The sequence below is a fragment of the Hippocampus zosterae genome, chromosome 11 (assembly GCF_025434085.1).
Source record: "Hippocampus zosterae strain Florida chromosome 11, ASM2543408v3, whole genome shotgun sequence".
Classification (NCBI taxonomy): domain Eukaryota; kingdom Metazoa; phylum Chordata; class Actinopteri; order Syngnathiformes; family Syngnathidae; genus Hippocampus; species Hippocampus zosterae.
The window spans coordinates 21,257,562-21,271,211 of NC_067461.1; the positions used below are offsets into that span (position 1 = coordinate 21,257,562).

General features: G+C 43.8%; 2 protein-coding genes across 2 annotated transcripts in view; both read left to right on the plus strand.

Moving 5' to 3' along the window:
- Nucleotides 1-13,650, plus strand: part of vax1 (ventral anterior homeobox 1) — a 95,542-nt gene that overhangs the window by 74,908 nt on the left and 6,984 nt on the right. The window lies entirely within an intron of this gene.
- Nucleotides 1-13,650, plus strand: part of shtn1 (shootin 1) — a 34,328-nt gene that overhangs the window by 13,086 nt on the left and 7,592 nt on the right. Inside the window, exons 5-11 of the mRNA XM_052081103.1 lie at nucleotides 442-604; nucleotides 998-1,095; nucleotides 2,891-2,972; nucleotides 3,143-3,237; nucleotides 3,355-3,501; nucleotides 5,892-6,045; nucleotides 8,346-8,469. Coding sequence (XP_051937063.1) covers nucleotides 442-604; nucleotides 998-1,095; nucleotides 2,891-2,972; nucleotides 3,143-3,237; nucleotides 3,355-3,501; nucleotides 5,892-6,045; nucleotides 8,346-8,469 — 863 coding nt within the window. The remainder of the gene's footprint in view (nucleotides 1-441; nucleotides 605-997; nucleotides 1,096-2,890; nucleotides 2,973-3,142; nucleotides 3,238-3,354; nucleotides 3,502-5,891; nucleotides 6,046-8,345; nucleotides 8,470-13,650) is intronic.

The following is a 13,650-nucleotide window of genomic DNA, read 5'->3' on the forward strand; positions in this document are numbered from 1 at the left end:
AGGCGCTTCAGAGTATAAGGGATACCTTCAATGAATGGCCTATTTTAAAACTGTTTTCATATATAGGGTGCACTGCATGAGAAGGCACATAGAATGTAAAATCGTGGCTGCAGTTGCGTTATGTATCCACTAGATGGAGCTACGCCAATGGAATACAATAAAATATAATACAGCTTTATTTCTAGAGAATGTTCACAACCGCTCCAGCTGTAACAAGGCGCTTGACAGAACATTTAAAATACTACGTCCAAGAAATCAGAATATTGATTCATATATAAGGCGCAACGGATTATAAGGCACACGCTCGGCTTTTGAGAACATTTTAGGTGTGCCTTATAGTGCGGAAAATATGTTACTTTCTATCTAATTTGCCAACGTGAAACCGCATACTTTGAAGTTTATAGCTTTCATCTTTCTTTTTTCTGCACTTCATCCCTGCAGTTGAACAAACAGAACCATGCTCTGAAACGCCAAAGCATGATGTTGCTGTCTCAACTTAGCCCAGCGACCATCAGCGAGATAAACCTCGAGGATAAAGTTGAAGACAGTGACGAGTTGAATGTTGCCAACTGCTTGTCAACCACGTGCCAGACCCAAATCTCAGGTACAAAATTTCTCTCAAGATTACATTATGATGGTAACCGCATTGTTTTTAGTTTTCAACATAGACACACAAAAAGATAACATAAGAAAACCTTAATTTGTCTCACAATGGAGCAATTCACAATTTACAGCAGCCAAATTTGGAGGGAAAAAGTTGAAAAAACATGAAGTATTTGCATGCACAAAATAAAATTTAAAAAATGGACTATGCACAGTCCAGAATGTGATATCAAATATAAAATATCAGCCATATATGCAACTGCAGTTATGCTGCTTAAGGTGCAAAAGACATGCACAATTCTTCATTCAGGTTGAATCGGTACATCACTGGCGCCGGCATATTGTCTGGATCAAGTCTCATTTTTAAGAGTACAGTATTTGTTTTTGTTTTCAGAGCTGCAAAGTCAATTGCAGTTGACGCTGAGAGAGAAAGATCACCTTTGTGAAAATCTTGCAATGCTGAAAGAACAACTTGAGGGAACCAGGCAAGAAGTGAGTGCGTCGACTGTGGGCATTTTCGTGGTTAGGCATTCGCATACCCTATTGGCAAATTTTTGGGGTGCGGACCTACTCTGCGTTATTCGCGTAGACAACAAATTGAACCAATCAACATCAGTTGCAGAGCGACACGGTATCTTTTGGGATGGTCAGAATCATGTCTTGAGATTAGAGCATTAAATTCTTGCAGTTTATTATTTTCACACCTTAGCAAGAAAGCAACGTGGCTGAGAAATTAAAATAAAAGAAATAAAATGCACATTGGTAATATAAGCAAGAACAAGCCTAAGTAAAAAGAATTGTGACGAATATTCCAGTTTGCCTCCCACATTCCAAAATCATGCATGGCAGGTTGATTGGGCACTCCAAAATTGCCCCTAGGTGGGATTGTGTGCACAAATGGTTGTTTTGTTTATGTGTGCCCTGCGATTGGTTGGCAACCAGCTCAGGGTGTCCCCCGCCTACTACCCAAAGACAATGTTGGCTCTGAATGGTACCTAGCAAGTGCATGAGAGAAGTACACGATAAGTAAAGCAAGGCAAATAAAATGGCATTACCTCGGATATAAAGATCATCAAAAAGTTGCTTTTTCGACTTTATCCTGTTTGCATTACGAGTGTGTTGAGCAAGGTTCTGGATATGGCTGCCTTTTACTTCATGAAATCCTAACTGTGGATGGAATGACATACAATGCCTACTCAGTTCAAGCATGCGCGTATTGGTGTGCACATCCACATGCGAGTCCTGTCTACAGACAATACAGTACAAACTTTTAAAATGGACTGTCAAAGAAATAGACCACGGATGTATTGTCACATACATCAAACAGATACTGTCGAGCGAGGAAAACAATCGCTGTTGATGTCAACTATTTGTAAAGACCCTTCAAACCTGTTCGTGACATCAGCAATAACCTCCAGAGAGCAGAAGTAAAGCTCATTCACTTGAACAAAAGTACGAAACTATTGTTGCAAACCATTCATTAGTATGAAGAATGGGGAAGGCCAGGGTGGAAATTGTCAATGAGTACTGAGAAAAAGATGGTGAAGGCTAAAAAGCTTCTGCTAATGTTCCTAAACGTACAAGGTCATCTTTGCAATTCAGTGGAGGTTATGTCATGGCTTCTTCTGGGACGGGCTAACAAAAGTTCATTGATGTACCACATCATGACAGCAGCAAAATACATTTGAAACATTTTTAAAGATAATTAAAATAAAAAGTTGCAACTGAACTCGTTAGTAGATTCTTTAGTAAAATGATTACCCAAAACGCACCGCATTTCAGGGCAAGGCGGGAACATTGGGAAGTCAATATCCAGACTTACAGTAAACCCTATCAAGTATGTGTTCAACTTGCTAAAGAGGTGACTAATGGGAGTGAGACTTCAAAAAAACAACACAAAATTTGAGAAGGCATCACTTAAGATTAACGCAAAGTTAGGTGATGTAAGTGGGTTCCAGATCAAAATGATTTGTTTTATTCATTTCAAGCTATTTTGAGTAACTTTTCCAATACTAAGTCAGCCAAAAGGAAAAAAGAAAAAGTCTCTTCAGTTGTGTTTCTGATCCACATGTAGATACCTGTAATTAAAATCTGAACTATTTCATATCCCTGTCTCATATTATCAATGTTGTATTTCGCATTCACATTCCTCTTGAACTTGACTGACGGACGACAAATGGATTACCGCTGCGGTGCTAACCACTGATTGACTGCCCTGCCCCTGACCTGACCCTTTCTTGTTTGCTGTAAATCCAACCTTCTTTTTCATTCTCTTTTCTATTTGCAGCTGCTGCAAGAAAAACGCGCTAATGCTGTTTTAATGGCCGAAACAGTGCAGCAAAAGAAACTACTGAGAAAATATCACCGAGGTGAAGAGTGAGACGGGAGGGATTAAATTACAGGGAAAAAAAACTTCTTTTTTTTTTTTAATTTGAAAAAGACAAATTTGGCTCACAATAATAGTATTTGTTGTTGACTGGATAATTATTCATGTACGGTACATCTCGCTAGTTTAACAATATATGGGAATTATGTCCAGTGTCTAAACTCGCTGTGGAGGAGTTTGAAACCTTACAGGACAACTTGAACCTGGAGCGGGACTTGAGAGAGGGGGCAGAGACCTTCGCCAGAGCTGTGAGTTATATTACAATTTCAGTGTTATCATTGTAAGATGTTCATCATGTGTTATATGCCGCTTGCGACTCTGTCTTTGAACTACATTCCCAATGGGGGATGGGGTGGTTGTTTCAGATGGTTGTTGAGCAAAAGATGCTGAAGAGACAGAGCCAGATTCTGATTCAGAGCACCACACCGAGCCACGCTCTACAGGAGGCGCTCAATCAGGTTACATCGCTGACCAAGGATATGGAAACCTTGAAGCTGGAGCACCAGAGCCAGGTAGAACTGCTAGACTTGGGATACAAAAAAAGCAAGAGTGGGGAAAACTGAATCTTGACATACTTAAAACTCTAAAGCACTAAAAGTCCGTGTCAGATGGGTTTTGATAGCGGGCAGCCCGGTGGTCAAGTGTTTAGCGCGTCGACCTCACAGTGCGGAGGTCGTGGGTTTGCATGTTCTCCAAGCACAAGCGAGGGTTATCTCCGGGTACTCCGGTTTCCTCCCACATTCTAAAGAAATGCATGGCTGGGTGATTAAACACTCTATGTCAGGTGTCACCAACATTTTTGAGGGTGAGAGCAACTTCATGTGTACCGATTGTGTGAAGGGCTACCAAATTGATACACGTCTGAAATAACATATTTGTCCAAAATACCTTCAATAATATGAGGATGGGTTATTTTTAATACTTGATGATTTAAATTGTCAGACTTTGATCGTGTTTCGAAATGTCTCACAGTACTGCCAATGTTTGCATTTTTAAATCATAATTTCTACTAGCAAATCACAATGTCCAGGCACTGGCGGGCTACTCAAGTGGTCTTCACGGGCTACCTGGTGCCCGCGGGCACCATGTTGGTGACCACTGCTCTATGTTGTCCCAAGGTGTGAGTGTAAGCGCAGATGGTTGTTCATCTCTGTGTGCCCTGTGATTGGCTGGCAACCGGTTCAGAGTGTCCACCACCTACTGCCCGATGACAGCTGGGATAGGCTCCAACATGTCCCAGCACACCCACGACCCTCGTGAGGATAAAGCGGTTCAGAAAATGGATGGATGTATGGCTGATTACCTCAGTGGCTAGGTAATCAGCATTTTAAAACAACAGTTTTAAAATAGGCCATTCATTGAAGGTGCGCCTTATAGTGCAGAAAATACGGTACTTTGTCAAAGCAGCTGCTTGCTGGTGCGATATGCTGAAATTTACATATGATCTCAGACTAATTGCAACCGCTTTCAGTGACAAGTTGACTCACAAAATAATCGTTTGTGGCAGCATTTGTTGAGAATTATTATTGCATAACTGACAAGGACTGACTGAGTTAAAATAAGATAAGATATCCTTTATTCGTCCCACACTGGGGAAATTTACAGCCTCCAGCAGCAAGAATGTATGTAGAAAGAAGAAAGGAGAAAGAGAAAAAAAAAACAACAAACATCTTTCAATTAAATACAATATGAACACAATGGATAAATCGCAGTACTATTTACAATTTTACTTCACATCATTTAATTATTATTATTATTATGATTGTTATTTTTTATTCATCAGCCTGACAGCAGTCGGTAGGAACGAGCGTCGGTATCTCTCCTTCTTGCAGCGCGGGTGTAACAGTCTCTGGCTGAAGGAGCTACCAAGTGCTGTCAGGGCGGGCTGGAGGGCGTGGGAGGGACTGGCCATCATAGCTTTTAGCTTAGTTAGCATCCTTCTGTTGCCCACCTCCTCCAGAGGGTCAAGGGAGCAACCCAGGACAGAACTGGCCTTCCTGACCAGTCGCTCCAGTTAGTGCTAAACAGTAAGCCATTTTATTCATGTGACATGCATAAAAGCTGCCAGGGAATGCAGAAAATGAAACCTGAAATTGAAGTGTGTGTGTGTGTGTGTGTGTGTGTGTGTGTGTGTGTGTGTGTGTGTGTGTGTGTGTGTGTGTGTGTGTGTGTGTGTGTGTGTGTGTGTGTGTGTGTGTGTGTGTGTGTGTGCATGTGTGTGTGTGCGTGTGTGTGTGTGCGTGTGTGTGTGTGTGAGGATTTTATAACCTCCGCGCTTGCAACTGAACCTCTTGCCACCCCAGTAACCTCGAGTACCTTGAGTCGCTACTGGTCCTTCATTTATATTCGTATTTTAGTGTGTGTCATTCTTTTGTCAGATAGAATAATAACAGCTAACACACTAACACGCATGAGTGAAAACATAACCTCAGTGTTAACAAAACATTTTGCACATAGAGGAAAGCATTGAAGAACATGCTCAGTAAAGAAAGCCAGAAGCTTGGCCTCGAACCAGCTCCCATCTCCACTGGCTCAGATGTAAAACAATTAGAGCTGAGTGGGATCCCTGATCTCTGTCGGTGCCGTACAGAAGGTGAACATACTCCTCGTTTGATGAACAATTGGAACTTGGAAAAGGTTACGGACAAGGGGTTGGAGAGCAGGCAACTGAATGTCAGCTGGCATCCACCCAGGATGACTACTTACCACCAATTACCACTGCAGGAGCTGACGCAAGAAATAGAATTGAAACCGTTCTTTTTTGTAATTTTTTTCCCCAATTCGACTGACCGGGATCCTTATCAAGTTGTTTGTGTTGTGAAAGATCGATACGATGGGAAAAATCTAGTCGCAACTAAATGTTTATGTTTGTGTGTGTGTGTGTGTATGTGTATGCGTTCAGATAAAGAAACTGGAAGACAAATTCAGTAGCTGTGAGACGCTAAAGGAGCTGACAGCCTTGAGGTGTAAACTTGAGCTTGTAGAGGAAGAGAAGAGGGAGTACAGTGATGAGTGCTCCAAGGCCCAAGCGGAGGTCAAGGATCTGAGGTTTACAGGTAAGAACGTACTGGCAACCATGAAAACAAGCTGCATTGTGACAAGTAACATGAACACGTCCCATACGAGTAAAAGCACAACCGAGTATGGAGGGATTGAGGCGGCCTGGTGGTCGACTGGTCAGCATGTCGGCCTCACAGTAGAGAGATGGTGGGTTTGATTCCAGGCTCCGGCCTTCCTCTGTGAAGTTTGCGTGGGTTTTCTCCGGGTACTCGGGTTACCTCCCACATTCCATAAACCAACATGGTAGGTGAATGGAACACTCTAAATTGTCCCTCGGTGTGATTGTGTGTGTGAATGGTTGTTTGTGTATGTCTGCCCTGCGATTGCGATTGGCTGGCCACCAGTTCAGTGTGCCTACCGCCCGATGACAGCTGGGTTCAGCTCCAGCACGCTCGGAACCCTCGTGAGGATAAGCGGCTTGGAAAATGGATGGAGGGATGGAATCACTGGAATTTGCAAGGGTCGAGCTTCGTACCTCTTGTTTTATATTAGTATTGCTGTTTGGATTTTTAATTATGGTCTTGAAATACTAAGTGCTGCACATGTGGACACAAATAAATTCAAGCATGCGGGGTTTTGAGAAAGTCTGTCTTTTACATCTGAACAGTTTTAGCCAGATATAGCACAACAAGCTGTAGATTGTCTTCTGATGGTTGCAAGCCTTGCGGGGTCAGATGATCCCATTGCGGTTTCAGGTGCCTCAATTAACTTCACATTATTAACATCTAATTATCAGATGGAAAATGACCGTAATTTTTGCATATACACAAAGCAACAACAATTGAGTTGTTTATTTATTTGTTTATTTGCATGGCAGTATTTCCTTGCGGCATGGTGAATCGAAACAGGGGTCACCAACCTTTTTTGATGTGATGGCTACCTCTTTGGTACAAATTAATGCGATGGGCTTCCGCAGTGTAAATGCACACTTCTGAAATAACAAATTTGCTGGCTGTTTTTTTTCTGGAGGCTCAAACTGACGTTGATGCTTGTAGCACAATTTCTAAAACTATTCATGTCTGTCCTAAAACCACTCACAGTGTTTGCAAAACGAAAAGCACAAACACTGCTCTGTCCTTAGTTTTTCATTTTGTGACACACAAGTCACCCTTGTGAAGATAAATCGGATCAGAAAATGGATGGATGGATGGAAGTCACAAATTGAGTTAAGATTGGTTGATAATCATTGATGTGAAGACACTAATCATGTTAGTGATTCTTCAAATTAACCCTTTCATGCACCCTGTAACCTGATAACACAAACTTTTTCCTGTGAGGGCCACGTAACTTTTCCCTTCTCTGATGGGGGGCCGGTGTCAGTTTGTAACATCAACGATCGTAGGGGAGCTTAAAAAATGTATTGTTTCTCAGAAAGCCACACATAACCAAATAAGAACCAGGTTCTTTACAGAAAAAAAGTCAGGAAACAAATAATAAAACTATTAATGACATAAATAACCCTCTCTGAGTTCTTCACAGAAAAAACAGGAAATAAATAAGAACTAAACAACTCTCTCTCTTTATAGCCCCTTGAAATCCACAAAAAAAGAGTACTGCCATCTACGAGAACGCTATCATCAACCCTATTTGCGTCATGGGTCATTTTGCCCCGAAGACCACCTTTTTACTTTTTTTGTACAGCTTCCATGGAAATGTGAATAAAAACATTTCAATTTTTCTGCAGTTGGGGACAATCTAGGAAAAGTCATAAAATTGCAAGTTCAAAAATGATCATTTAGGGTTTTTTGGGGGTGTTTTTAACACAGTGACGGGTTATTTTGACCCAAGGACAACAGGAGGGTTAGAGGTCCGGGTCAAATGTGCCCGCGGACCGTAGTTTGGGGACCCCTGTGATAACATGATAAGCTGTCCACTGTAGTAACTGCTGTCCTTCAAAGAGTAAATTAGGAATTATACATACATACATATCATATCGTATGCAACACTTCATTTCTTTATTTCTATAAATCTCAGTGTTTCCATTGTCAAATAATCATTTCTCCAACATTCCTCAAAAATCACAAAGTCTCATCACTGGTGAGTCCAGTGAGCTACTAATGTGGTCCATGGGGGCTACTCGATACTGGTGGGCATCATGTTGGTGAGCCCTGATTGAAACCAAGGCAGCCTGCTTCTTTTTGGAATTTCTGTTCTTGAGCAGGTGTGTAGACATGATCATCTTTTTGATTGCAAAAGCTTCATGGTTTTAACAACAGGATCAATGATGAACACCTGCTTGGGAAAGGTTAACTACCAATGACAAGTCCCTAAATCATGTTGTCATTGCATTGGTCAGTTCAAGAACTTCAAAAGAAATTGGACACGGCTCCCAATCCATCACATCTTCCAGTGCCGCCATGTCCACCACCGCCACCACCACCACCACCTCTTCCAACTTTAGCAGCGTTCAACCCACTCAGGTAACCTTCTTCTGCCCTTCGTGGTTCGAAATTTTAATTATATCTGAAAAACAACAATTTGACACATCTGTTTGATGTCAGCAGACAGATATACGATATACAGTCCATGATATATGATATCATATGGTATGATATATCAGATGATATCATCTGATATCAGATGATATCATCTGATATCAGATGATATCATCTGATATCAGATGATCCCTGGTGATAGAAAAAGTCTGCACACTGGTGTTCAAAAGGCAGGTTTTTATGATGTAAAAAAATGAGACCAGGATATATTTCCTTTGTAACTGGAGATGTGGCAGGCTTCGGAATGAAACAATCACATTCAAATTCTGCACACTGCACACACCTGCTTCAATTTAAAGCCCACGGATTGACCGTGAATAACATTCAACCGTTCTTGTTGGCTTTTCCCGAAGTTTTTAGATCAGGGGTGCCCAAACTTTTTGGACCGAAGATCTACTTTTCGATCAACTAACCTCCCGGGATCTACCCTTACCGGCACGCACGCGCACACACACGCACACATGCACGCCATGATGAGAAACAGCCTGAAACTGAGGCATGCGATGCACTTTTGCAGCCTGTTAACTATCGTAGCTCACACGTACAGTTTTAAAGTGCTTCCCTGGGCCCTCCTAGATTCCTATTCTTTGCCCATGCCCTCGGTAAATTGTACACGAAGCAAACTCGGAATGAGAATAATGACGATAAAAGATAGAGCGCAACAGCTCTGATTACAAGCTGCAATTGCAGACTGCTGAGCGCAAACAACCTCCGGTGACGTAATCACGCGCCACCGTAAATTCAAGATTTACCTGCTTTATTTATTTGTGAAAATGAGACTGATAGGATGATTCGGGTGCAACATACATTAACACAAAAATATATATTACTAACATGTACAAAGAGACACAAATGGTTGGGTTTTTTGTGTTTTTTTTTCCTCCTCGACACTCCTTGGATCTACTTGGGACCTGTCTTAGATCAACCGGTAGATCAGGAGCTACCTAATGAGCACTCCTGTTTTAGATGATGACTCGCATCTTACAGTACAAGCCATGGCCCCGGCAGAGAATCACAGCATCAGAGGGATCTCATTGTTCAAATGTATCAGTCAGGAGAAGGGAACAAAATCATTTGGCAAGCATTCAATACAGTCGAGACACGCTATTCGCACGGGGAGAGGGACCCGCGATGATGTCACCATCATTTTGACACATAAAAAATTTCATGAGCGACTCTTGTGTTGGTGAATAAGTCAGCTGGAGACTTTTAACAATACATTTGCCGTGGAGATAGGACCACTTCAGAGCAAGTTTTCATCGATCAATTATGAGGGACCCTGGCCGTGCTCCCTCCTCCTCTTCCGTCGGCTGAGAAATTCCATGATCCTGATTCTCCCGATTCTCTACTCAGAGATGAAATTGTTTTTATGAAAGAGGCACAAAAAGAAATCGCTCTGTAGCGGGATGCCGCGCACAACAATTCCACGTCTGCGACTGTGGCATGTTGTCAAACAAATACCAAGTATTTTGCTCGTCTACGTGTTGACAATTTGACGCGTGATTTTTCTTTCTTTTTTAATGTTTGGAATAATCAGTGTTACCGGTCAATTACATTAGTGGGCTGGAGTTAAAAAAAAAAAACTGCATTGTTGAATGCAGTGCGCACCAAAACGTGACTAGTGTAATGAACAATTCAATACAGATACATGTATTGGGACCCTTAACATATGTATGCGTGTGTGTGTGATATGTATGTGTGTGTGTGTGTGTGTCTCTCTCTCTCTCGCTCTCTCTCTCTGTATAAAAAAAATATTCCTCGTCTCACCCCCCCTCGGGTGGTGTTCGTCCCTCACTCAGCTCGGGTCCTCTACCAGAGGCCAGGAAGCTTGAGGGTTCTGCGCAGTATCCTTGCTGTTCCCAGCACTGCACATTTCTGGACTGAGATGTCCGATCTGCTACAACCACTCATCTAGTTTGGGGGTCACTGCACCAAGCACTTCGACCACCACAGGCACGACTGTCACCTTTACCTTCCAGGCTCTCCCCAGCTCCTCTCTGAGCCCTTGGTATTTCTTGAGTTTCTCATGTTCCTTCTTTCTGATGTTTCCATCACTTGGGACCGCTACGTCCACTACAACGGCTTTCCTCTGCCCTTTATCTATGATCACGATAGCTGGTTGGTTCGCCATTACCATCTTGTCAGTCTGGATCTGGAAGTCCCACATAATCTTCGCTCTGTCATTCTCCACCACCTTCTGAGGTGTTTCCCATTTTGACCTTGGGGTTTCCAGTCCATTCTCCACACAGATGTTTCGGTAGACTATGCTAGCCACCTGGTTATGGCGTTCTATGTAGGCTTTCCCTGCCAGCATCTTACACCCTGCAGTTATGTGTTGGGTCGTCTCAGGTGCCTCTTTGCACAACCTACACCTTGGGTCTTGTCTGGTGTGGTATATCTGGGCCTCAATGGCTCTGGTGCTCAGGGCTTGCTCCTGAGCAGCCAGGATGAGTGCCTCTGTGCTGTCCTTCAGGCCAGCCCTCTCTAGCCACTGATAGGACTTCTTGAGATCGGCCACTTCAGTTATGGTCCGGTGGTACATCCCGTGTAGGGCCTCGTCCTCCCATAATGGTCCCTCTTCCAGCGCCTCTGTTCCCCATTGTCTGAGGCATTCTCTGAGTACGTCATCCAGCCTTCTCCTTGATGTATTCATGGAGCTTGGATGTTTCATCCTGGACAGTGGCTCTCACACTCACTAGTCCCCGGCTTCCTTCCTTTCGGCTTGCGTACAGTCTCAGGGTGCTGGATTTGGGATGGAACCCTCCATGCATGGTTAGGAGCTTTCGGGTCTTAATGTCCGTGGTCTGAATCTCTTCCTTTGGCCACCTTATTATTCTTGCAGGGTATCTGATCACTGGCAGGGCATAGCTGTTTATTGCCCGGTTCTTATTCTTGCCATTGAGCTGGCTTCTTAGGACTTGCCTCACTCGCTGGAGGTATTTGGCCGTAGCCGCTTTCCTTGTTGCCAGTTCGAGGTTGCCATTGGCTTGTGGTATACCCAGGTACTTGTAGCTGTCCTCAATCTCTGCTATTGTTCCTTCAGGGAGTGAGACCCCTTCAGTGCGGACTACCTTTCCTCTCTTAGTCACCATCCGACTACATTTCTCAAGCCCGAATGACATCCCGATGTCGCTGCTGTAGATCCTGGTTGTGTGGATCAGGGAATCTATGTCCCTTTCGCTCTTAGCATACAGCTTTATGTCATCCATGTAGAGGAGGTGACTGATTGTAGCTCCATTTCTGAGGCGGTATCCATAGCCTGTCTTGGTGATTACTTGGCTTAGGGGGTTCAGTCCTATGCAGAACAGCAGTGGGGAAAGTGCATCACCTTGGAATATGCCACATTTGATGGACAGTTGGGTTAGTGGCTTGCCATTGGCTTCAAGTGTGGTTTTCCACATCCTCATCGAGTTCGCAACGAAGGCTCTTAGGGTCCTGTTCACCTTATACAACTCCAAGCATTCAGTGATCCGTGTATGTGGCATCGAGTCATAGGCTTTCTTGTAATCAATCCAGGCTGTGCACAGGTTGGTACATCGGGACCTGCAGTCTTGTGCGACTGTCTGTCAACCAGGAGCTGATGTTTGGCTCCTCTGGTATCTCTACCTTCTGTGCTTTGGTCATGTATTGATCCACGTGCCCACTTATCTTAGCCGCAATGATGCCTGACATGAGCTTCCATGTTGTGGAGAGACAGGTTATTGGCCGATAGTTGGATGGGACTGCACCCTTTGAGGGATCCTTCATGATCAGGATCGTTCGCCCTTCGGTTAGCCATCCTGGGTGAGTCCCATCCCTCAGCAGCTGGTTCATTTGTGCTGCTAGGCGCTCATGGAGTGCTGTGAGTTTCTTTAGCCAGTAGGTGTGGACCATGTCCGGGCCTGGTGCTGTCCAGTTCTTCATATCTGAGACTCTTTCTTGTATGTCTGCCACTGTTATGGTAACTGGGTTCTGTTCAGGGAGGTTGCTGTGCTCCTCTGTGTCACCAGCCATTGTGCACTGCTGTTATGTGCAACCTCCTTCTCCCATATGCCTTTCCAGTACCGTATTTTCACGACTACAAGGCGCCATTAAAAGTGTTAAATTTTCTCCAAAATGGACAGGACGCCTTATGGTGCGGAGCGTCTTTTGTATGCGCTGAGTTCCAAAATCTGACTGACAGCCGACACGCTGTTTATATAGAGAAAAAGTGGAAGTGACTGTGGCCAGGCATGCGGGAAAGAAGTCGGCCAATCAGGGAAGGGTGGGCGTGTATATATACATATATGGAGAGGGAGAGAGAGAGAGAGAAGGCAGACGTGAGAGAGGAAGGGCATGCTGGGGAGCAGTCCGGCAATGAATGAAGGGTGGGTTTGTAAGTGGACGCTAAAGGGACGCAGCAAGCCGGTACCAACACCTGTATAGAGTGTGGCAATGTGCATTGTTGCAAAACAACTTCGGTTTTGGTTTCTAAGAACCCCCGAAAATAAATTCGACAAAGAGACACGCCTACGAAGCTCAGTTCAAACTTCAAGCCATCGGTTATGCTTTTGGCATGCGTGCCTATCTCACAGCAGCGGTGAAAAACCAAGTCAAGCAAATGAACTCTGAGCTTGCCGTTATTCCCAGAGGCTTGACTAAAGAACTCCAACCGCTGGACATCGGCATCAACCGGGCATTTAAAGTAAAGTTGCGAATGGCATGGGAACAATGGATGATTGATGGCAAAACAACTTTACAAAGAGTGAGGCAGCGCTGGGCGAGTTACGCCACAATTTGCAAATGGATTGTGGCTGCTTGGACGAACGTGTCTGCTTGCACTGTTGTTCGAGTTTTTGGCAAAGCCGGCATCATTTCTGTGGAGCCACATGGCAATGAGAGTGACTCTGGCAACGAGAGGGAACGCAGCGTTTTTGATGGATTACGGTACTTGCCACAATTGTTCAATTCTTTCTACACACACACGCGCTGCCACCATGTTTCGCTCTGTTCTTTACTTTCAAATGTGGGAAAGCTTCACACGAGAGAAATGTTGACTTTGCTGTTGCTGCTCCTTCTTTCCGCTCGGCAATGCGTAGCAACTCACACTTTAGCAATGAAAAATGTTCATTGTAATTTGCCTTTTGT